A 25,052-nucleotide genomic window follows, 5' to 3' on the forward strand; every position below is an offset into this window, starting at 1 on the left:
GGCAAAGTTCAAGCAGTTCACGGTATGTAAGTATTTTTCTTCCGTTTGCCTATTAAGCTTTAGTGAGATAAACCTTATTTTGCGGAGGCACACCAACTAATGACCTGCGGAACACTGTTAAGCAATCAGAGTGTATTGAGGGGTGTACTGCCTTTCGGCGAAATAATGTTCGCAAAATTTCACTTAGCAACCAACCTTTCGCCAAAGTTTTCATTTGGCAAACTAATATTTGGCATAATTTACTTCGCATTTTTTTTTTTTCGCAACATTTTTACATTGCAAATTTTACTTCATCACACATTTATGTGGCAAATAATTATGTAGCAAATGATTGGCTTAGGCAAATAACAAATTGTCAAATAACATTTGGGCAATTTTTTACATTGCAAAGTTATACTTTAATTTGATTTGTGCGAGCGAGCAAAGCGAGCGAGCAAGACGGCTTGGAGCAGAAGCGACTTGGATAGTTTAGGTTCAGAAGGCTAAGGCGGGAGCGAAGCGGAGCGTAGCTCCCGCCTTAGCCTTCGATGTTAGGTTTTTTTATAGCAGCCAGGATAAAGGACACTAGAAAGTAGGTTGGATGCCATTTCAATAAGTTGCTAAATTAAGGTATGCCAAATAATACATTTTGACGAAAACATAAATGACATCTAAAAAAAAACCAGGTAATAATTTGCATAATAATAATTTTATCGAATCATTAGTTGGGAAATGATATCAGTGCGAAACAGTTGACGTTGGGAAGTAACATTTCGCCTAAATAAAAATATGAGATAAATAGTTTGGGAGGCAAATAATTTGCTTAATAATTTTCGCCGATACATTAGTAAACCGTATTGAGGCTGTGATGTCTGTGAGGGGGGTCTATGTTCAACAGGTGGTGTTCTACTCCAGAGTCCGTATTGTCTAACGTCATCACAACAACATCTCTTTCTACCCTCGTTTTATGCTGTGCGACAGAAAGAAGTGGTGAAAACGATTGTGATTCTAAGTATGTCGGACAATAAGGCTCTGGTGTCGAGTGCGTGGGCCCATAACCTGTTCCCTGGAGAGCCCATAACCTGTCGTTGCCACTGACCGCAGACTCAGCAGCGAGAAGACCGCGGCGGGCACGGCGCGCAGCTCGTTGTTGGCCAGCTCGAGCCGCGTGATCGCGTGCAGCGCCAGCGCGCCGCCCGCCGCCCCGGGGTTCACGCGCGTCGCCGCCGCCATCAGCCACGACATGCTGGGAAGCGGGAACACGCAACCAACTACTTTAAACGCTAGTCGTCGAATTGGTACATAATATATGTATAGCACATAAACGAACCATTCAATTCCTGACCCACCGTCGTTCGTTTCCCGATATCGTTATTTCCCAATATGCTATCTTATTTTCACACGCGTTTTTTTCCAATTTTAATCGACACAGAAACAGATGGGTTTAATTTATGTTACGTTTGGATAGACTACACAAAAGTAGGAGCTCCGTAGATACTAATGAAATGTTATGAGTCGATAAAATTGAAAAAAAAAAACGCAATTGTAAAAATAAAATTCAGTACCATAAAACCATAGTGGGACAAAAACATTTGGGAAAAAAAGCAAATGGAAATTTAGCTACGAGGAAATGTCGATTTTGGGAAAATAATCTAACAAATCATCCCTCCGCATTGCCAGAGGACAAAATTGTTAGTTAAAAACTAAAACTAAAATGTCTGTCTGTCGTCTATCTCGGCGTGCTCAGGTGCTCACCGTATATGGTCGAGCTGCGTGTGCAGCGCGCGCCAGTGCACGACGACGGGCACGGCGGGCGCCAGCGCGCTGTACGTGAGGTCCGCGCCGCGCGCCGCTCGTCCGCCCCGGCCGCGCAGCACCAGCTCCGACACCGCCGACTTGTTCAGCTTGTACTCGGGGTCTGGGTACGCCTGCGATTCCACAACACACATGACAAAATACGACAAAAATACAAGACGACGCATCTAACATCCGGTAGTATAGTAAACAGTTGTGTTGCTCTGATGACGAACTCTGATTGAGTTCGAAACGGGTCAGTCCAGTGTGGTGGTGATGATAGTTAGGTTTGTGTGATGTGTTACATTCTTGCAGCGTTGAAGCAGAAGACCTGCATGAACGTACATTAGTTGTGGACAAAGTATTGCAAGGTCATGGGGGAACAATGTAATTTCTTACAGTTCCGCACATTACACACCTCCGCAAAGTAACATCTGTTTGAAAATAAAAATTAACATGGGACTATCGTTCATTATTTCTATTTCAGATGCGAAAACTTATTAGCTCGTATGTCACAGTTGGTGCCATGACCAGGATTTAACTTCGAGTTTAGCCCAAGCAAAGATGTATCTTATCGGCGTAATTCGATTGGTACCGTGGCCAGATTTGTGAATTAAACAAATAAGTGATGTACGGGTTAGTATTATGTTAGAAACTAAATTATACGTATGTCGAGGGTGGAATCGGCGACTGCTTGCGAATCCATGGTGTTTATTTAATCAAAGACGTCAGTCTTAATGGACCCCCCAAGCACCAGCACTCACCCTGGCGGCCAGCACGGCAGCCAGCAGTTCCCCGAGCTGGTGACGCGCGCACTCGCGCAGCGCCAGCCCGTGCGGGTCGTCGGCGCCGGCGCGCAGCAGTAAGTCCGCCACTTGCACGTGCTTGTTGCGGATGGCCACGGCGAGAGCCGTCCACGGGGCGTCGCCTGGGAGAGGTTGAAATAGGATACGATGAGATGACATCAGAGAGGAGACGAGACGAGAGGAATGAGATGAGAAGAAAAGATAAGATAAGCGCATATCGTCAAAACTGTGTACAATTTAGATCTCATACATTAAAAAATCAGTAGTTGTCAACAGTCTGCCATTTCGGGCGTACAATACTGACACCAGATTAGCTTGCTCGTAGGAAAGCTTTGGTCATAAGTATACAATACATTCGACATATATCTAATCTACACACATTACAAACTCTCTACCATCATCAGCCGGAAGACGTCCGTTGCTAAACAAAGGCCTCCCCGTTAGACCGCCACAGTGAACGACAACTCGCCACATGCATCCACCGGTTGCCCGCAGCTCTCACGACGTCGTCAGTCCACCTAGAAGAAGGCCGCTTCTGGTGCAATGTGGTCATGTAGCTGCGGTACTTACGGTCGCTGCTGCCGCGGCCGGGAGAGGGAGATGGCGATATGGAGCTCGCCGCCGACGCGCTGCGCGAGCGCCGCCGCGAGTCGCGCGTCCCCGCGCCTTCGTTCTGCACAAAACACAACCTCAGGCCTGTTGCACATTATCAGAAAATTTCTTATGTTTTCTGAGAAATGTCTTAAAAGCAATTCAGTCGTATTGGGTGTTGGATGAGATCATTAACATCACAAGTCATAGGAATAATATATTGTGTTTTTTTTTAAATTTTTGAACACAAGAAATTTTCTTATAATGTGCAAGTGCAAAGGCCTTACCAAAACACCTGGTGTTATTAATGCAAAATCATGTAAGTGTGCGTGTGTGTGTGTGTGTGTGTGTGTGTGTGTGTGTGTGTGTGTGTGTGTGTGTGTGTGTGTGTGTGTGTGTATGTTTCTTACTCTTTCACGCTAAAATGGGTAAATTTAGAATGCAGCAGCAGCAGACGGATCACTGGAATACTACTGGCTACTTTTTCCCCGATTTTCTTTAGGGGATCGGAATTTTAATAAGTACAGTTGCGGAATTTGCTCGATGATATCGACAGATATTTGTATTCAGTTTTAACCATCGTAAGCGTAATGTTCACTTCATTTATCAGAGTACTAGCCTGTTACCAGCGACTCCGTCCGCGCAGAATTCCTTAATTGCTAACTGTCGTTAACTATGCAATTTTCCGGATAAAAACTATCCTGTGTTTTCCCAGAGACAAACTATCTGTTAACTGCATTTCATCTAAATCAGTTCAGCGGTGAAGACGTGATGAGGTAACAAACAAACAGACTTACAAACTTTCGCATTTATACTCCAATATTAGTGGGCTAACCTCTGGCGGCGCGGCGGGGCTGCCGGCGGGCGCCCCGGCCGCCAGCAGCCGCCGCACGCAGCGCGCATGCCCGCCCCGCGCCGCGGCGCCCACGCAGCTGTCCGCGCCGCGCCCCACGCTCCAACGCACCGGGTGTATCCGCTTCTCCTCCACCGCTTCCTGGGTGACGCAGAAACGGTTCATACCAAAAGGTACTATAAAATCATCAATAAGTGCTCCAATGGCATCTACTTTACTATGATTGGCAATTTTACTATTTAGAATAAAATAGAAAATAATTGATTTATTTGGTGTTAAAAAAGTTTGTACTTACATGAAATCTTAATCTAAATACAACAGTAGTTAACAGAGCACCAAAATGGATGCCACTCAGCAAATGCCGATGTCTGAAGTTACGCGAAATAATTTGCGAGAAAAGGCTGTCACCCAATCGAACTTCGAACCCAGGACATCAGAGGACATCAGCTCGATAGCATTAACCGTTAAAACTGCGTTTCCACCAGAGTTCGCTCCGCAGAGCTGTTTCCACTAAAGCTACGCTGAGCAAGGACAGGAAAATGAAGCGTCCATTAGTTAGTGACAAACACATTCCTCGTGCCACACCCTCGCTATCTCTGGTGAAAACGCAGCCTTAAGCTCCGGTCCGGTCCGGGTTGAGTGCAACAAAAGATGCGTGTGTCTCACGTGGGCCTGTCCGGTGAGCCGGCTGACGATGGCGTGGATGCCGAGCGAGATGCCGCGCTGCGGGGACAGCACGGCCGCCGGCGCGCGCACCGCCTCCGCCTCTGGCGTCCCGCCCGCCTGCAACATTACTGGTTACAGCAGAGGCTGTTGCCGACGCATGCCGACCATCGATGTGAATCGGTTTTTTACAATATTAGTAAATCTAAAACAATTTCAAGATAAATGCTTTTAAATCGTTTTCTGTAGTTTTTAGGACCTACGCATCGATTTTTTCGATTCGAGTAGTCCTTGCTAATTACTTTAATAAGGCCGCAGGCTCATGGTGGATTCAGGCCGCTTCCAACCGCATCAACTGAAAGTCTGTGGGGTCTGTGTTTAACAGTGGACGTCCTAGCTACCTGCGGCGCAGGACGGCACGGCACGGCGTGAGCCAGCAGCGCGTCACACACGGCCAGGCAGCCCAGTGTGCTGGCCACGTACAGCGCACTCTGTCCGCGCGCGTCCACCGCATTCACGTCGAACGCCGCCTGGTACTCCCACTTGCCCGTTTCGTCGCTAACACACAGACAAAACGATGAATGAAAAATAACTGTTGAACTCCGTTTCCACGAGAAATGTGCTAGGAATGTGTTTTTTCACACCTCTCCTTCGGAAAAGTAACTTTTCCTCCCTGGCGAGAGGGAGCAAAGTGCAACTTTTCTGTTCAAGGCTTTTCTAAGTGTTTTATTGCAAATGCCATTTTTTGAAGTTGACAATTGTAAAGCCACGCCATTTTCTGTGCTGGTTGTTCTTTAATAATATTTAGAATATTTTTTTCAAGTTTATTTTTAATGCTCGGTGTAAAAAGTTGTATGAGCCACTCGGGAGCAAAATTATTTTCATCTTGGGCGCTAACACTTGAATTGCTCAGGACACTTGAATCCCTGGCTACGCTTAGGATTCTATTGTAGAATCCTTCGCTACATTCTGGATTCAATGTACGCCCTCGCCGTAAATACACCATTTTGCTCCCTTGTGATACAAATAACTATTCATGAATCAACAAAAACGCTTTTTTTACCTACCCTCGCACAAACTCGCAAAACCGAGGCGAGATAAATGAAGCGTTTCTTTTGGTTCATGAAAAACACATTGCGCGCAACAGATCTTCACTTCACACATCTCTGATGGAAACGCACCTTAAACACCCTTGCTGGGGTGGAGCACCAGGCATTTTCCATCTAGTTAGTGTATGTGTAGCTATATTATTCTTACTAACATAGTCACTAAGGTTTTTCTTTGTAACTTACACAATGTGGAAAATCTCCGAAATGAACGATTTATTTTTAATATTATAGAAAAAAAATCCTTACGTGTAAGTGCTGAGCAAATCGGCCGGGTACTCAAACTCCAGCAGCAGCGTGACCAGCTCCGCGTGCCCGCCGATGCACGCCGCGTGCAGCGGCAGCCATTTCTCCACTGTCTCTTGCTGCAACACACATTACTGTATCGCTGCACAATACAGGACGTCCTATAACTATACCACATTTTCTTATACAAGGGGGGGGGGGACAAGGAAAAGATAATGCAAGAATATCTTAAATAATGTAAAGGAAAGGAAATTTCGTTTTGATTTTAAAAATAATTTAAATGCGTTCAAGGATTTTTTATTGCTCCTCTGTCGGAACCGGGACTGGAACCCAATGAACGGTAAAGAACACCATTAGCAAGTATTACTAGTGAGTATTCACTTGAGAAATACACATCACTTCCCTACGCCCTGTATTAGTTTTGCCACCTTTTACTTACATTAAGAGTAAATAAAACACATACTAAATACAAAAAGATATAATATAACAAACATACTTATTTCCAAATTTAACAAAAATGATAGAATCGTACCATCAATATTATAGACCCCAAGTAAATACAGTAGAAAGCTACAAGAAAACAATGACAAGTATTCACTTCCAAAAACAACGATCATAGAATTTGAATCGAAACTTGAGTGAGACGTACTATCTTATTATTTAAAGTGTGATTCTATTGCCAACTCTAGGTAGAAGCATCAAGCAATACGCCGTCTTTATAGAAATAATGAAGGCAGAAGCATCGTGCCAATACGACGGCCTGTTGCTGCCGCCTGCATTCGGCTACGAAATAACACATTAACATTCGTAATGCTGTGAAGATGAGCTCCGGTTAGGTCCGAAACGTGCCAGTGTTGTGTGGTATAAGTGATAGTTGGGTTTGCGTGATTTGTGTGTGCTCTTGGTGTGGAGGTGGAGAAGCTGCATGAACACACATTTGTTGCATTAAGTAGATATCATAAGGTCGAAGGTGAGCAAAGAAATGAATTCATTTTATAAATGGACCTCCGCAAAGTACCACCTGATTCAATAAGTCAGAAATCTTGTTTAACACCCATTTAGCCCCCCTAAGCAAACACAGTAGAGCGGCACAACAGAACAATCGCGACTTGTTTCAAACGCCACACCTGCACAGCTTCAGGGAAGTGCGGCAGCAGCAGCTTGGCCAGCTCCTTGTGTCCGTGGTAGCAGGCGATGTACAGCGGGCAGTACTTAGTGACGGGGTGCGCGCGACCGTCCGCCCCGGCCGCCAGCAGCGCCGCCGCCACCGCCGTGTGCCCCGCCTCCACCGCCCTGGAGAATATGATGTTGGTGACCACCAGTCACTGTGCACAGTGCGGTCTATAGAACGCTACCGCGCTCACACGTAGAGCAGCGTGGCGCGGCGGCCGGCGCCGCGCGCCGCCCCTCCCCCGCGCCCCGCCCATACTCACACGTAGAGCAGCGTGTTAGCGCCCTGCGGGGTGAGGTTGACGACGAGCCCGGCGGCCGGCCCCAGCGCGCCGCGCGCCGCCCCTCCCCCGCGCCCGCCCATACTCACACGTAGAGCAGCGTGTTAGCGCCCTGCGGGGTGAGGTTGACGACGAGCCGGCGGCCGGCCCCAGCGCGCCGCGCGCCGCCCCTCCCCCGCGCCCCGCCCATACTCACACGTAGAGCAGCGTGTTAGCGCCCTGCGGGGTGAGGTTGACGACGAGCCCGGCGGCCGCCCCAGCGCGCCGCGCGCCGCCCCTCCCCCGCGCCCCGCCCATACTCACACGTAGAGCAGCGTGTTAGCGCCCTGCGGGGTGAGGTTGACGACGAGCCCGGCGGCCGGCCCCAGCGCGCCGCGCGCCGCCCCTCCCCCGCGCCCCGCCCATACTCACGTAGAGCAGCGTGTTAGCGCCCTGCGGGGTGAGGTTGACGACGAGCCCGGCGGCCGGCCCCAGCGCCGCCAGCGCGTCGCGCGTCGCCGCCGCGTCGCCGCGACACACCGCCTCGCGCAGCGCCGCGTGCTGCGACAGACGCTCGCGCTCCAAGGCATCTGGACAGACAAACCATCAACGTCAATGGCAGTCAGTGCCGGCTTTGGGGGGGGGGGGGTGATCCGGAACGCAAAGTATTGGGCGCAAGCCGCACAGTAGAGACGTGGGACGGGGGCGCGTCGCGAACGGGGCGGAGGCGCAGACGTCGAAGGCGCCTTACAGGGCGCCGCGCGCGAGCTCAGCTTAACCACTTAAGCCCGTTCCAGACGGTTGTAAAACAGCGTCCCAACAGGGGTGATCTTGCCTATGGGGTGCATTGAGTAGACAGTAGGGTAGGCAGTGCGACTGCTGGTATTTATAGGCAGTGCCACGAGAGTTGAAGTGAATGATTACATACACAGTTACAAAAAGAACATTGCACAGAAGGAGAATGAATGAGTAAATGTCAAAATCCTGGTGTCATTACACGACATGTTGTAGCTGTGTTTGTAATCATTCACTTCAACTCTCGTGGCACTATATAGCAGGCTGAAGCGGCGAATACTGCCAACTGCCTATCTCATCAAATCGACCCAATGCACGCCATGGTTCCGTCCATCCTATTCCAGACTAATGGATCTTGTAGTCTGAGCACAACCCACCTACATATCGAAATCGTATCGATTGTATCTTAATTTGATTGCTTAATAGCGACATCTCTTGTCCGAGTAATCGGTTACTTCCGAAGGAGTGCTGACGTTTCTCGATGAGAGCTAAAACAGAGATGTCGCTAGTGTCGCTGCTTAAGTGGCTAAATAAGAAAGAAAAAAAAACAAGCTGAGATATGTGATGCATAGGAGAAATTTGTGTCTGTACTCCTGTCCAGTGGTGGTGTAGGGGTACAGCACGCAGCATGGAATGCTGAGGACCTGGGTTCGATTCCCAGCGCTGGTCTCTTTTTCTAATAAAAATATCTGAGGTGGCAAAACTGCTAATGGATCGTGTAGTCTGAGCACAACCCACCTCCCTCCGTCCAGGGGTCGGCCACATCATCCACGAAGTAGTCGCTGACATCAAACGCCGCGTCAGCCTCCTCTTCGACCTCTTTGACCTTCTTCTTCCTCCGGATGGTCCCCAAGCGACGCAGCATATTGTTAGTTCAGCAACGTTGTTAAGATGGCCATTGAGTTCAAATTGTGAGCACTGGTTTTTTTATAACCGTTTTTGAGAAGATTCGATTTAACCCATTTTTGCCTAAACTTTTCAAATTACTTTAATTATTTATAATAAGTATATTTTCGAATAACAATCTATCTATATTTCTATATTTATCTAAATTTAATGATATAGTCAAACAAGAATTATTTTTCCCAGTCGATATTTATTTATAGATTTGTCGGTTTTTGACATGAGACTGAGGATTGAGGTTCCGTTTCTACCAGAGGTGTGTGAGGAATGTGTTTTTCATGAACCAATAGACATGCTTTTTCCTTACAACACATTCTCGCACATCTCTGGTGGAAACGGAAGTCTTAAAGCCTCATTTAGACCATTCAAGAACTTGTATGCAAGTTGCATTACATTGCAGACTATTGAGGGACAATAAATTCAGTTTTTTTTATTCGACTGGATGGAGTGGGTCTCCTGATGGTAAGAGATCGCCACACCCGATAGACACTTGCAACACCAGGGGTATTGCAGATGCGTTGCCAACCTAGAGGCCTAAGATGGGATACCTCAAGTGCCAGTAATTTCACCGGCTGTCTTACTCTCCACACCGAAACAACAGTGCAAGCACTGCTGCTTCACGGCAGGATTAGCGAGCAAGATGGTGGTAGCAATCCGGGCGGACCTTGCACAAGGTCCTACCACCTGCAAAATTTATGCTTATTGCATGTCGCAACAAGCATGCTGCGTTCTGCGTTTGTTGCGTGTGGGCGGGGCACATTGCTCGCAGGACGGATGGCCGATGGGGCCAGAAGGTTCTCGAATGGCGTCCGCGGACCGGGAGACGAGCTGTCGGTAGGCCTCCAACAAGATGGAGCGACGACCTGGTTAAGATCGCGGGATCGCGGTGGATGCGGAAAGCACAAGACCGGTCTGAGTGGAGAGCATTGGGGGAGGCCTATGTCCAGCAGTGGACGTCTTTCGGCTGACATGATGATGATGATGATGATGTCGCAACAAACATAATCATATACGCATTAGGGGTGGCTGTTGGCAGAGCACCGCATCTCAAGGACAGGGTCCTTGCGTAACGTCGTTAATGTCTGTGGTCGTTCGCATCGCGGCGGCGCGTGCGCACGAGTGTAAGCCGAGCCGCCGCCGCAGCCCCAGCCGCAGCCGCAACTTGTATAGTCGATCAAGAAATTGGTTTAACACCCTAAGGTTTAATGCCATTAGTAGTGCTTAAAACGTCAAATCTTATTGATGACAATCAGCCATATTATGGTATTTCTGAAGTAGGAACTGTCATTAATATTTGTAAAGAACTTTCTCGTAGAATTGATATTTAATTGATTGCCACTGACTGATACTTTTATTATAATACTAGCTTTTGCTCGCTTTGCTGCGCGGAATTCGTTTATCGCGCGCTGTTCCCTCGGTAACTGTGCATTTTTCCGGGATAAACAGTAGCCACTCAATGTCACCTCAAAAAGCCGTGGTGGCCTAGTGGTTTGACCTTTCGCCTCTCAAGCAGAGGGTCGTGGGTTCGAACCCCGGCTCGCACCTCTGAGTTTTTCGAAATTCATGTGCGGAATTACATTTGAAATTTACCACGAGCTTTGCGGTGAAGGAAAACATCGTGAGGAAACCTGCACAAGCCTGCGAAGCGATTCAATGGTGCGTGCGAAGTTCCCAATCCGCACTGGGCCCGCGTGGGAACTATGGCCCAAGCCCTCTTGTTCTGAGAGGAGGCCTGTGCCCAGCAGTGGGACGTATATAGGCTGGGATGATGATGATGACTCAATGTCACTCTTTGGCCCATAAACTATCTCTATGCCAAAAATCGTCGTTTCGACGTGAAAGACGGACAAACATAGAAATACACAGACATTCGCATTTATAATATAAGTAAGTATGGATTGTGATGAGACGAAAGAAAACAACTTGACATAAGATGGCGAAAAGATAGAGTATTAAAAAAACTTACTACTACAGAGTATGAATAGGTGGCGCTAGTGATGAATTAATCTTTTTCAAAATTTTATATCAATTTAATATTTTAACACTTTCTTGGTCGACTATACCGAGCACACCCAAAACCACTTATTATATGTTATACTAGTGTGTAGCCGCGGCGCAAATCATTAGAGCCACAGGGTTTACTAATGTTTCGGCGAATAACGTTTGGCAACCTGTTTCATTTCGCAACTTTTCATTTCCCAACTGTTTAATATTTCTGAAACTGTAAATATTCCAGGATTTTTATAAAACTAACCTAACCTAACCTAAAGGGTTCTACACGATGGCCCTGAAATAAATCCTGAAATATTTACAGTTTTAGAGTTTGCGAAATGAAAAGTTGCGAAATGAAACAGGTTGCTAAACGTTACGTTGCGAAAAGGCAGTACTCGGAGCCACAGTTGGACTCGAGATACGATTTTATTAAATTCCCGTGGGATTTTTACAAAAATGACATCGTGCTCATTATTGCCAGTGCCAAACACAGATGCCTGTTCCTATTACTATATCCAAATAATATTTTAAGACTATATCTCGTGGAATATCGGGATAAAAGTAGCCTATGTGTCATACCAGATGTAAAAATCCGTGCAATTCTATGACTTCGCCTTATTGTGACCAAATGTCAGAACGTCCAGGTGTATTGTTTTATAAACCCGATATCCGGCTCGAAGGACCAATTTATGTTGGGGTTGCGAAGTTATTATTTGTCGTTAAATATAAGTAATGATACAGAGATCAATCAACTTTTATACCCACCCACACTGATCTGTCCGCGACATTTTTCAAACAATTGCAGATTTTTGTAAGTAAACATGTTTTTTCTGTAATTTAATAGAGTTTAAGTGAATACATGCCATCCTACGCAAGTTCAACCTATTAAACCCTGAAATAACTTGTTGGAAGTACGATGTTTTGGTAACGCAGGAGACGCCCAAAGTGTCGGTAAAATAGTTGATTGGCCTTAATAAATTTCAAATGTAATTCCGCACATGAATTTCGTTAAACTCAGAGGTGCGAGCCGGGGTTTGAACCCACGACCCTCTGCTTGAGACGCGATAGGTCAAACCACTCGGCCACCACGGCTTTTACTTTTTAGACGCTGAACCCTAAACACAGTAAGCCGCGAATTAGCAGCAGCAGCGACGCGCGTAATGCGATTGTCTGGATCGTCTTACCGCGCGCAAATATCGACTTTTACAACTAAACTGACTCACTTACATTCGAAGTCGAACATCTTTACAATTTCCTACCTTAACGCTGTAAGCTGTAACTTCTTGTTTGAAAAAAATTACAAAGATGAAGTAGGTACGCCAAAATTCGGGAGTGGAAGGTCCGTGAAGTCACTCTTTAGTAAAAAGTGTGCTAAGATGTGACGTCACACGGACTTTAACCGGCTATAGTGTCCATATTTTTTTGTTTAATTGAAAAAGAAAAAAAAACAGTACCCGGCTACGAATAGACCCGGCCATAAAGATTGCACATCGGTCTTTGGAAAGAGACTCGGCTAATTTCGGCTTCGTAGAGCGTTGTCACACACTACTTATGTGACGTTTGTCAGTCGTTGTACAGGTGCAATAGAGTACGGACGCATTTAGATGAAAATATATGTATAATAAAGAGTTATTGAAGCCCCCCAAAACATTAAATTGTACGACGGCATCTTTAGGAAAAAGAGGGAACTATCCTTTTTCTAGTAGTTGCAACAGCTCTCTATAGATATACGAAGTTGAAGTAAACTAATTAAGTCCATAAAGGTGCAGTATTTATTTGATATAAAACGTCACATAATAAATACGATAATTGATGGACGGTGGCCTGCGTTAGGAAATCGTCGTGAACAGCCAATTGTCTTTTTCCAAATACCGATGTGCAATCTTTACCGCCGGGTACTGTACTGATACATTTTTGGTATCATCTTCATATTAGATCATTACATTAAGTATTTTTCATAATCAGTAATCAGGTGTCAACTGCCACAAACAAAGAAGTTTCTACATATATAATTTTTTTACATTTTTTATTTTATGTAAAACTAAAAATCAACCAAATTAATCAAAATACATCAATATAACTAAAAACGTGTAATTATATAGTAATGCGTGAAAAATAAAAGGTACCTAGTTAGTGAACAATTGTTTCCACTGTTGCTATTTCATTTCCTCGCTATCTAAGTGAAAAGCAGTGTAAAACTCGAGCATTCAACCCATTTTCCCCTCGATGTGTCTATTCACCCTCGCCGTACCGGCTCTGGTGGCTATGTGGACGCCTCGGGTAAAATGGCTCGTTTTATGCTCTCGTTGTAAAATTGTAATTTTAACTAAAATAATAAAATAAACCTATTACTCGAAATGGTTTTGGAATTAGACCTTATTGTATAAAACTGATCAATGCCAATTGATTAACGAGCCCGTCCGGCCACAACGGGGGCATTATCGTCCCCGAGTATGTATGACCACTTTACAGACAGAGAAGCATTGTGTGAGGAGTGAGGACTTGCTGATATGTTTGATATTTTTAAAACGACTTCAAAAAGGAGGTTATCAATTTGGTCGAATTATTGTTCGTTATCTCAGAAAGCCGTATGCAATTTTCCGGGACAAAAACTATCTAATGTCCTTCCCCGGGACTCCAACTATCTGCGTACCGAATTCCATCTAGATCAGTTCAGTGGTTTTGACGTAAAGAGGTTACAAACAAACAGGCTTCCAAACTTTCGCATTTATAATACTCGCTATTAGTGGGATTTGAAAGATTTTTTTTCATTGGAATGGGAAATATACTTCCAACTATATGTATAGGTCTCATTGTCACCAAGTCGTACATCACAGGTCGGTACGGAACTACTACGGAACCCTAGACTCTGGCCAACGAAAGCTGTCCCAGACAAACCACGGCAAATTAATAAAACCGGCCAAGAGCGTGTCGGACACGCCCAAAATAGGGTTCCGTAGCCATTACGAAAAAATTAAGTAATATTTATCTAAGGATTTCGTATTTTATACGGAATCTTCCAATTTTAGGTATATTTTATACCTTAGGCTGCTATTTACTCATTTAATCCTGAATTTTTTCAAATTTTTCCACCCACCGGTTTAGATTTTAGAAGGGAGGGGGACGCTCGATTTTAATGAAAATTTGCACTTTGTTGAATATTTCGCAAACACATCACTGAATCGAAAAATTGTCTTTGCAAACCCCAGCAGCAAACCCCAAATGGTTTTAAAAGACCTATCCAACGATACCCCACACTATAGGGTTGGATGAGAAAAAAAAAATCACCCCCACTTAAGTCTATGGGAGGTACCCTAAAAAAAATTTTTTTTTAACTTTTAATTGTTCCATTTTGTCGGCATAGTTTACTTATCCGTGCAAAATTACAGCTTTCTAGCATTAATAGTCCCTGAGCAAAGCCGTGGACGGACAGACAGACAGACAGACAGACAGACAGACATGGCGAAACTATAAGGGTTCCGTTTTTGCCATTTTGGCTCCGGAACCCTAAAAAAATAAGCTGACAACACTTGCTGTACACTGATTTCCAGGTATTAAATTATACTCGAGACTTCAAGCTGCAACAACATTCATTATAGTAATGTGTGAAAGTTGATGATGCACTTTAGGAGTCCCTTGGTCAATTGTATGACCTTAGTCAGTGCCCATTTACGTACAGTCCAGACGCATCAATTTTTGGACCATTTTTTCCAGATTGGCATTGATTACCTATATCTTTTAACATTTTAATTCTAACACAATCTTGTAACATTTTCATCTCTCCGGTTCGGAAAATTTAATTTTCATCTCTCCTGTTCGGAAAGTTTAATTTTCATGGGTAGATAGCCGGGTGAAAAATTGCGTTTTCATCTCTAGGGTGGAAAGTATTTATTTTTAATTTTTCGATTAGCCACGGAGTCGAAGAAAATTGAGTTACGTCAATGACACTTTTTTTTGACGTTTCAGCATGGCTGTCTAGATGCACGTCGTCACCAAGGAGCATATATGTATACAAAACTGGAGGTTGAACGCCGAACATCCGTTTGAAACAAGAAATTTGATCTTTATTACGTCACGAACATATTCCATCTCTTTCTTTAGTTAGGTTAAGAAAGAGATGGAAGTCATTCGTGAAATGTGAAATAGAGATGGAATATATAAATAAGTAATAAAGGTCAAACTTCTTCGTTCGGCGTTGAACCGGTTGAAGGCCTCCTGCGTTTTGTATATAAGCTCCTTGGTCGTGACCAACTCTATTTTTTTTATAGTCGGCCGTGGCAAGTGGCCAGTCGAAAAGGTACCGTTGGAGGTTGGATACAAGTAAATTCAATTTATTATTATTCTCATTTTTTGTAGTATTTTACTTTCCTCACAGTCGAAATGGAAAATATAGTGTCTGTTTTTTTAATTACCTATTTTCCCTCGAACTATTGGCGCTATATCTCGGGTGAAATGGGTCACTTTCCACCCTTGGTTATCAATCTACTTTTTCCATTTTGAGGAGGTTGAATTAATTAAATAATAATTTATTTATTTCTTACGGCAGAAGTATCAAAATTATATTATTAATAATAATAAAATATGGCTCTGTCCACTGAAGGACATTTGCCAGTGTCAGTACCTAGGTTTTGCCGTTGTACGGTAAAAAAAATGTAGAAAACGAAATATGAGAGGTAATGGTGGATGAACGATGACAGCGCGAAAAAAAAACGTATCAAAACAATATCAAAATTATCTAAGCCTGGCTAGAATGACAAATTTGACAATCTCAAAAATGATACCAGATTAAAGTTTCGTAAAAAATGCGTGCACAGCTTGCGCTGGCCAGTCTAAAAAGAACTCCAGTTAAAAAATATTCCGCGTACGAAAAATCCGTACAAAACATTTTAGACTATTTCGCAGACGGGCAACAGCTAGTATAGTAACTGAATAAACGAGCCATGGCCATACAACGGGGCAATGCCGCTGGGGTAATGGGTACGTTCGGGCCAAGTACGATGCGGACGGGTGTATGGAGTAGTTTTTGTTTTACTTTATTACTTATATAATTTATTCTCTTCTTTTTTTTGTGATTTTTGACATTTTTTTATTGTATAACTGTTTTTTTATTATATTATGATTAATGTTTTATTTTTGTATATGATTATGTTATTGCTATTATGTATTTTTACGTGTATCGAATAAAAAAAAATTATAATAAACGAGCATTGTATACAGACGTAGCCGTGGTGGCATAGTGGTTTGACCTATCGCCTCTCAAGCTGAGGGTCGTGGTTCAAACCCCGGCTCGCACCTCTGAGTTTTTCGAAATTCATGTGCGGAATTACATTTGAAATTTACCACGAGCTTTGCGGTGAAGGAAAACATCGTGAGGAAACCTGCACAATCCTGCGAAGCAATTCAATGGTGTGTGTGAAGTTCCCAATCCGCACTGGGCCCGCGTGGGAACTATGGCCCAAGCCCTCTTGTTCTGAGAGGAGGCCTGTGCCCAGCAGTGGGACGTATATAGGCTGGGATGATGATGATGATGATGTATACAGACATGTAGATCGTTAATAACTAGTTCGGCTTCGTCTATTGCTTATCACGTTATGTCATAATGCGACCGCGCCCCACTGACCGAGCCGCTTCCGACGCGCCTGCGCCGGAATTAAGCAGCGTTTCCACCAATAGTGTGCGAGGTTGTGTTGTCAGAAATGTGTCATTCATTAACCATAAGAAATGCTTCATTTACACGTCGTCGCACAGCACATCTCTGGTGGAAACAGCCGAGCGGAGCGAGGCGAGGTAAATTAAGCGTTTCTATTGGTTAATGAAACCCGCATTCTTCGCAACACTCCTCGCTATATTGATGGCAACGGAGCTCGACGCCACACCGTGCGACACTTTTTAGCATATTTTATATTCATCTAATCAAAAAGTTGACAATAACTCTACTCCCATCTTAGGCCTCTAGGTTGGCAACGCATCTGCAATTCCCCTGGTTTGCAGATGTTTATGGGCGGTGGTGATCTCTTACCATCAGGAGACCAACTTGCTCGTTTGCCATCCAGTCGTATAAAAAAAAAAACTCGGGATATCGGCATAGTTGTCCAGAGATTTGTACAAAACGACCTCTCTAGTGCCTTCTGGGGACCTTATCAATACTACAGAAACCCTTCGACTGCACTGTTTATATTCACTGATAACCAGTTTACCTCCAAACACCTACTTGTAATATTTACCTATAGATAACGTGTTAAAACTACAAAAAACTAGACATAATTCGAGGTCGAAGCATCGCAATGTTTTGCTATTTTATTTTCAACAAACATTTGAATCAGTTAACTACAATACTTTAACTTGCTGCCCCGCTAACCTTTGACACATAACTGTCTTTTCATTTTAAGTTGGTTTAAAGCATATACATAAAAAATCTTAACAATTCCAAAAACTATATGTATGTTTTGCTAGGCCAGTAATTCTACTTGGTTTCTGAGTGCACTCATAATTTTGCTCAATTAACTCCACACCGCGTACATTTTGCTTAGATGAGGGGCTCTGCTAACACTGGATAGTCTATTATAGATACCTAGACATTTCGACGGACCCCTCGGTGTGCGAGTGCGACGCGATTGGTGCGTGTTTATTTGTTACGTCACAATTTGAAAATTGAAACGTCATTGCATTAGATCATGCTTTTAAATAAATATCTCGAAGCAATCCAAAGTCAAACTAAAGACATTCAGAACTTGTTTACTCGTATCGTGTAGGCTATATTATTATTCTTACACACATTATACATCCATACTAATATTATAAATGCGAAAGTGTGTGTGTGTGTGTTTGTATGTTTGTCCGTCTTTCACGTCGAAACGGAGCGACGGATCCTCGTGATTTTTGGCATAGAGATAGTTTATGGGCCAGAGAGTGACACAGGCTACTTTTTATCCCGGAAAAATGCATAGTGCCCGAGACAACAGCGCGCGATAACCGAATTACATGCGGGCGAAGCCGCAGGCAAATGCAATTATATTATGTATAGGTATGTAACTTTAATCCTACTAATATACAAATCTAATGTTCTTTATTGACCACCACGAATCAGTGCAAAAATGCGGGATAAAAAGGAGATTTTATCGCTTTCAAGCGATATATCCAGACAACCATTGAGATACAGATACTAATACAAATACTTTAAAAACATGTCTAAGAACCATCGCTAGAAAACCTGCTTTCAATAAAAAAAAACGCATTCAAATCGGTTCACCCGTTTAAGAGCTACGGTGCCACAGACAGACAGACACACATAGCGGTCAAACTTATAACACCCCTCTTTTTGCGTCGGGGGTTAAAATCGCCGAAAATTAATACACAGGTAACAAATAGGTTTGATTGCATCCCGATACTCCGACGGAATCGGAGGGCCTACTCCGAAGTTCGAAAATCGAAATTCGTATCGTGCCGTCCCTCTCGCTCTCGTATTAAATAAGTACCTAGTATAAGTAGTAGCCCTACAGGATAACATGTTAAATGTTAAAACGACGACCGCCGGCGACGTCTAGAAACATGATATTTTGCGCGGATGCTCAGGCATCAGCCAAATATGTGGTCTACCACCCTATAGTTGATAATCGTTTGCATGTCATAAAACAATAATGCCAATAGACGCGTCTGTCAACTTGAAAGTTCGACTTTAGCGACATATTCAATTGATAGGAACTTGTTTACAAAATTGATAGACCACTTATTTGGCGGATGGCACAATAAAACATAACTGAAAACCACGATGTATTCTTGAGAATTTTGTAAAATCTCAATATCTATTATATTGTCAACCGGATAGCCAACGGTAAGAGAACCTGACTACGAAGTTGGAGGTCCCGGGTTCGCTCCTCGATCGGTACAGATATTTATAAGTAAAAATACGTATGTTAATTTGAGTATAATCTTTCTATACATATAAGTATCTGTTTTGTCAACCTGTTACTCTTTAGGACTAAGACCTGTAATGTAACTTGTTGTATTTTTGATCTAATAAATAATAAAAATAAATAATAAATAAGTATGTTTATCCGTTGGATTTATCCGTAGAGCTTGGGACTAGGTCAAAAGGTGTCAAGTGCCCTGTGATATTTATTTATTATTTTATTGAAGCATTTATTTATCTCAAATTAACCGAAGCTGCGTAAATTAAACCGATAGTAAGTGTTTAGAACATTTCTAGCATTTACAAGGTAGACAACTATTTGTCTTTTTCAACCCCCGACGCAAAAAGAGGGGTGTTATTATACATATTTGACTGCTGTCTGTCTATCTGGCTGGACCGATTTGAATGAGGGTTTTTTTATTTGAAATCAGGTTTTCTAGCGATGTTTCTTAGACATGTTTCATAAAAATCTGTTCATTCGTCGATTTCCATTTGCACTTTTTACTTCCACTAACTTTCATTGGCATCACATCGTAAAAACACACTTTGCACCACACGTTAATTCTCGCGATGTGGTTTACGATGTACGTTACGTAAGACAAACATACGCGACGCCCGCGCGGCGCCGGCTCGCGGAGGCAACTGAATTAACTCATCAATTAGATGTGGAAAATGGTAGTGGTGTGGGAGATTTTGAGAAGTCTCTGATAAGCCGTGAAATTTATATCGAAATTGAACGTTGTCTTTGTAAATAAATAAATAAATAAGAAATAAATAAAGTAAATATCATGGAACACTTGACACCAATTGACCTAGTCCCAAACTAAGCAAAGCTTATACTATGGATACTAGGCAACGGATAAACATACTTACTTATACATATAGATAAATGCATACCTACTTAAATATTAAACATCCAAGACCCGAGAACAAACATTCGTATATTCATACAAATATCTGCCCCGGCCGGGAATCGTACCCGGTACCTCAAGCTTCGTCAGGTTCTCTGACCCCTTGGCCATCCGGTCGTCCAAAGGTTCCATATCTCTGATATACAGGTCGTCTTTACACCAGCAGGGCTACTACGAAACTCGAAACTCAAAGTTCGTGTCGTGCGGTCCCTCGGACACATACTATTTAACACGAGAGTGAGAGGGACGGCACGATACGAACTTACTACGTACAGTGATGGCTGAGCAGTATAGGGTCGAGCATTACTGGTCCCCTCATCGCTCAGCGCAGCTCTAGTGGTAACAGCTGAGCGGAGCGAGGCGAGGTAAATGAAGCGTTTAACATTCATGAAAAACATAACCCTCCTTCGGGCAGCCGGGTAAAAGACATTCGTCGCAACACATCCTCGTAAAACTCTGCAGGGCTACTACGAAACTCGAAGTTCGTGTCGTACCGTCGAGTGTCGAGGAAGAACCAATATTGTCTTTTAATTAACACCTCTTGTATCATATTTCAAGCGAAATAAAGTTATTTGTATTTGTATTTTTGTATTTGAACTACGAGGGGTTTCGTCGACTGGGTATACTACACTACAGTCACATCGAAATATAGACAAAAGTAACGCGCGAAGTTCGGCAGTGGGGGGGGCACACGGAGTGACGTCACGAAGAACTGTAACTGGCTGATATAGCTATCATCATTTTTTAACCCCCGACGCAAAAAAGGGGTGTTATAAGTTTGAACGCTATGTGTGTGTCTGTGGCACCGTAGCTCTTAAACGGGTGGACCGATTTGAATGCGGTCTTTTTTATTCGAAAGCAGGTTTTCTAGCGATGGTTCTTAAACATGCGCATCAAAATCGGTTCAGCCGTTTTTGAGATATTGAACCTTGAAGTGACAAAGTCGGGGTTTTCCAACTTATATTGTTAGGTGATTTGTTTAAGAAACAGAATGGTTTATTTGGTAGAATACAGTGTCGATGGTGTTACAGAGGTATTCAGTAATGTTTCGTCATCGAATTTTGTCGGAAAAGTTTGTACTTATATCCTGCTTTCTCAACTAACTTACTGAAGTTTACTGAGAGAGCAGATAAATAAAGAAAGTAGCCGACAAAATACGATGGAAAAACATTTATACTGTATTATAAATGTGAAAGTGTATGTGTTTGTATGTTTGTCCGTCTTTCACGTCGAAACGGACGGAGCGATAGATCGACGTGATTTTTGGCATAGAAATAGTTTATAGGCCAGAGAGTGACATACGCTACTTTTTATCCCGGAAAAATGCACAGTTCCCGAGGAACTGCGCGCGATAACCGAATTCCACGCGGGCGAAGCCGCGGGCAAAAGCTAGTTATTCATTAGATTTTCCAATCTTCTTGTCCGTTGCATCCAGCCCGCATGAAGGCGTGCAAACTATTAACACAATTTACCAGAAAATAACAATCCACGAAAGCAAAAATGTAAGTCCAATATTTCTTTATAATCTAACGGACGAAATAACATATCGTGACGAAGTAAAGCAGGGTTATCGTTGCACAACATTTTGAGCACTTTAAGCCGTTAATTAATTGTAATTTCGGCAGTCTAATTAGCAAGCAGCAGTAGGAGTGTCCCTGTCCTCCGTCCAATATCGACGCCGCCCACAAACTGGTTTACTTGATAGTTCCGAGTTATTCGTGAACATACGACACAAGGTGACCACTGCTCAAGGACAGACCGCTTAGTAGGTAACTTGTATATACCTATAGGTAGTCTGTATAGTATGTATGTTGCTCGAAATAAAGTAGTTATTATTAGTGACGCGGAGTTTAAAGGTAACAAGATTGAGTTAAAGAACATCCATACTATATTATGAGAGAGAGAGAGAAACATTTATTTACACATATTCGATGCACATAAAAATACATTAGATGGAGAAAAAAAAAAACATTGAATAGTATAAAGTGGACCCCACTCAGCATAGTGTTACGGCAAGCCGCAACGCTGTTTTTCAGTGGGACCCATTACTAAAACATATAAAAACATACACACACTATGACGACACGAACGCCAGCGGAAGGAAGTTCGCAACCGGAAATAATGGCAACACTCGATCAGTTTAACCATTAATATAACCATAAATGTGAAAGAGTGTGTTTGTATGTTTGTCAGTCTTTTACGTCGAAACGGAGCGACGGATCGACGTGATTTTAGGGATAGACAGTTTTTTTTTTATTTATCTCAACGAAAAGAAATACATTACATTTATGACAAATACTTCGCCAAACTGCAAAACAGTTTGTTGGCGAATACTACACACCTTATTTTTAACATTATGTTCCTATACCTATATATACTCATACCACCACTACCATTAATTATTTACTATATTATTATAGTCTACTATTAATTCAATTACATCATGTAGTTTTTATATTATATAACTTAGTTATAGGATAGTTAATTATTTTCTTCAAGGAAATCATCTATCAAATACTTAGTTAATGGGCCAGAGAGTGACATAGGCTACTTTTTATTTATCCCGGAAAAATGCACAGTTCCCGAGGGAACAGCGCGCGATAACCGAATACCACGCGGGCGAAGCCGCGGGCAAAAGCTAGGAAATAAATATTTACGCCTAACTGACAATGAATATCATGTTAGCTTTTAGCTAAACTTGTAGGGTTTTATTGACACAATAAAATAAATAAATGGTCACAATGAATAAATGAATATTAATACCTATGCATACAAAATATACAGTTCAGTAGTTTATTAGGATAATGTATATAAATAAAACGAAGTTGGGTAGGTTACACCATTTGTAACTCGAGAACGGATGGACAGATTACCGGTGAAGTCTATGGAATATATATAAGTATACTTTTTAACGACCGTCTGCATATTTCGATTGCGTTTATTTAGAAGTTTTTTTTCACTGCTCCAAGGTAACAGACCCGAGTATTTGATATCAAGGTCAGCTTCCTGAGAAAAAGGGTCTTGGACGGACGGACACAGAAAAGATCCTGTAATTTCCGTTTTTGACGTCTAAGGTACGAAACTCGTCTTTAATTAAACGCTTATCTGGATCAGTAATATAATAATTCTTAATATTGGTGAGAAGTCAGCGTATCAATGTTGTTGAATAAATAAATATATACCTACAAAAGTCAAATGGTGAACCCAAACTTTGGGGTTACTTATAATATAGTATTGTAACTAAGGGACCCCATACATCCCTGTATTTTATTATTATATTTTTGTTTTTTTTTTTTTTAATTGTAAATATAGTTTTTAAGTATTTATTTGTAATTATATTATTATGAAAAAATGACTTTCTGCCAAGTTTCTTGCGGCGCATTCTTCTTGGCAATGATGGTCTTTGCGAAAACGCTGGTAGATTAAAAAATTACGTGTAAAAGTGCCCATTGCGGCCTATTTATTGAATAAATCATTTGAATTTTGAATTTTGAATCACCCCGCCCCGCGCAATTCGTCCCATGCGTTCCTACTTCCACATGGCACACACGGCTCGGCCGGCCAGTGCTCGCGCTGTCTCCGCCGTAACTACCCCGCGCGTCCTCGTCAGCCCTCCCCCGTGCCTCACCCCGTGTTGTGTCCTCTTCCAGTGTCACCCCATGAGTCCGCCGCTGGCCCCTCTCCCATGACTCACCTCGTGCTGTTTTTGTGTCCACCGCACCTTCCCCTACCCGGTTCACCCCGCTGTCCTTCCTGTGACTCACCCCGTGCGTCCTCTGCTAAACATGACTGTCCCCGTGCTGTGTCCCGGCCGTGGCTCACCCCGTGCGTCGTGTGTCCTCACTCACCCCTCGCGTCCCTCAGCAGGCGCGCCGCGTGTCGGTGTCCGGCGCGCTCTGCCAGCGCGAGCGCGGTGCTCCGTTGTGGTCCCGCGCGTGCGCGTCGGCGCCGGCGGCCAGCAGCGCGCGCACGTTCTCCGCGTGTCCGCGCTCCGCCGCCACGTGCAGCGCCGTCTGCGGGCACAGCGCGCGTCAGCGGCTCTTGTACAATGACATAAACATTCGTACTCCATTTCGTTTACTTTTGGGCCTCGGGGTCAAGGCTGGCAAGAGCTGGCTCAAGATCGTAAAGCGCGGCGTAATCTGGTGTGGAGGCCAAGACCCACTTTGGGTCACAGGCTCACTGCGCTCTGATAGTAAGTATCCCCCCGTGACTGACCTGCGGGGCGGCGCCCGCCCCCAGCAGCGCGGCGAGGCAGCGCGAGCGCTCGACGAGCGCGGCCGCGTGCAGCGCGCTCCGTCCCTGTCTGTCGCGCGCGTCCTTGTCGGCGCCTCCCGCCAGCAGAGACTCCAGCAGCTCCACGTTGTCCCAGAGCGCCGCCTAACAAACCACCCACACACATTAACCGCTACAGCAGGAGTTCTCAGCCAGCGGGCCGCGCCCCACTTGGGGGGCCTAGAATGATTCATGGGGAGGCGCGGGCGGCTTCAGCTATGTAGGTATATAACTTTATCTACAGTAATCTACACCTACATAGTAAATCCTCCATTATGTGTTCAAAACCATAGATAACCAGCATTACGACATTGGATTCTATCATGAACACGGCAGTTTCGTAATGAACATTACCGCACCAGAGCGTGGCGGGGCTTCATCCTCGGGCGCAGGAGCTCGTGGGGCAGACATAGTTCTGGTTGCAATGCAGGTCATTCTCAATGGTTCTTGAATTCTTGAAGAATTTAATATACGGATGTAGATAAAGTAACGTACAACTGTACGTAATTAGGCCTTAAAACACTCATACGCCACACTCGTGTTTTAAGGACCCTATTACATAACAGTTGCATAAACCACTATTTTATTAAAATTGTTCATAATATTGGAAATGGTGAAAGAGACAGGATTAGTATATATCTATGCTAATGTACATACAGAGGTAGACGATTTAAATTAGCACGCTTATATGCTAAAAGGGAAGCCCTTTATAAGGCTAACCCTTACAAGCAACATGCAAGATGTTGGTGAGCAGATGATAAGGGTTTTGTAAGGGTATTGGGACACCGATTACTCAAAT

General features: G+C 43.7%; 1 protein-coding gene across 1 annotated transcript in view; it reads right to left on the reverse strand.

The window, feature by feature from the left end:
• Lrrk (Leucine-rich repeat kinase) overlaps window positions 1–25,052 on the reverse strand; it is a 90,910-nt gene that overhangs the window by 38,926 nt on the left and 26,932 nt on the right. Inside the window, 15 exon segments of the mRNA XM_074108363.1 lie at window positions 1,079–1,225; window positions 1,735–1,907; window positions 2,538–2,701; window positions 3,150–3,252; window positions 4,006–4,164; window positions 4,690–4,806; window positions 5,088–5,244; window positions 6,042–6,157; window positions 7,166–7,331; window positions 7,472–7,573; window positions 7,686–7,708; window positions 7,901–8,058; window positions 23,827–23,895; window positions 23,898–23,991; window positions 24,197–24,358. Coding sequence (XP_073964464.1) covers window positions 1,079–1,225; window positions 1,735–1,907; window positions 2,538–2,701; window positions 3,150–3,252; window positions 4,006–4,164; window positions 4,690–4,806; window positions 5,088–5,244; window positions 6,042–6,157; window positions 7,166–7,331; window positions 7,472–7,573; window positions 7,686–7,708; window positions 7,901–8,058; window positions 23,827–23,895; window positions 23,898–23,991; window positions 24,197–24,358 — 1,910 coding nt within the window.

This window comes from Choristoneura fumiferana, chromosome 26 (assembly GCF_025370935.1).
Source record: "Choristoneura fumiferana chromosome 26, NRCan_CFum_1, whole genome shotgun sequence".
NCBI classification, from domain to species: Eukaryota; Metazoa; Arthropoda; class Insecta; order Lepidoptera; family Tortricidae; genus Choristoneura; species Choristoneura fumiferana.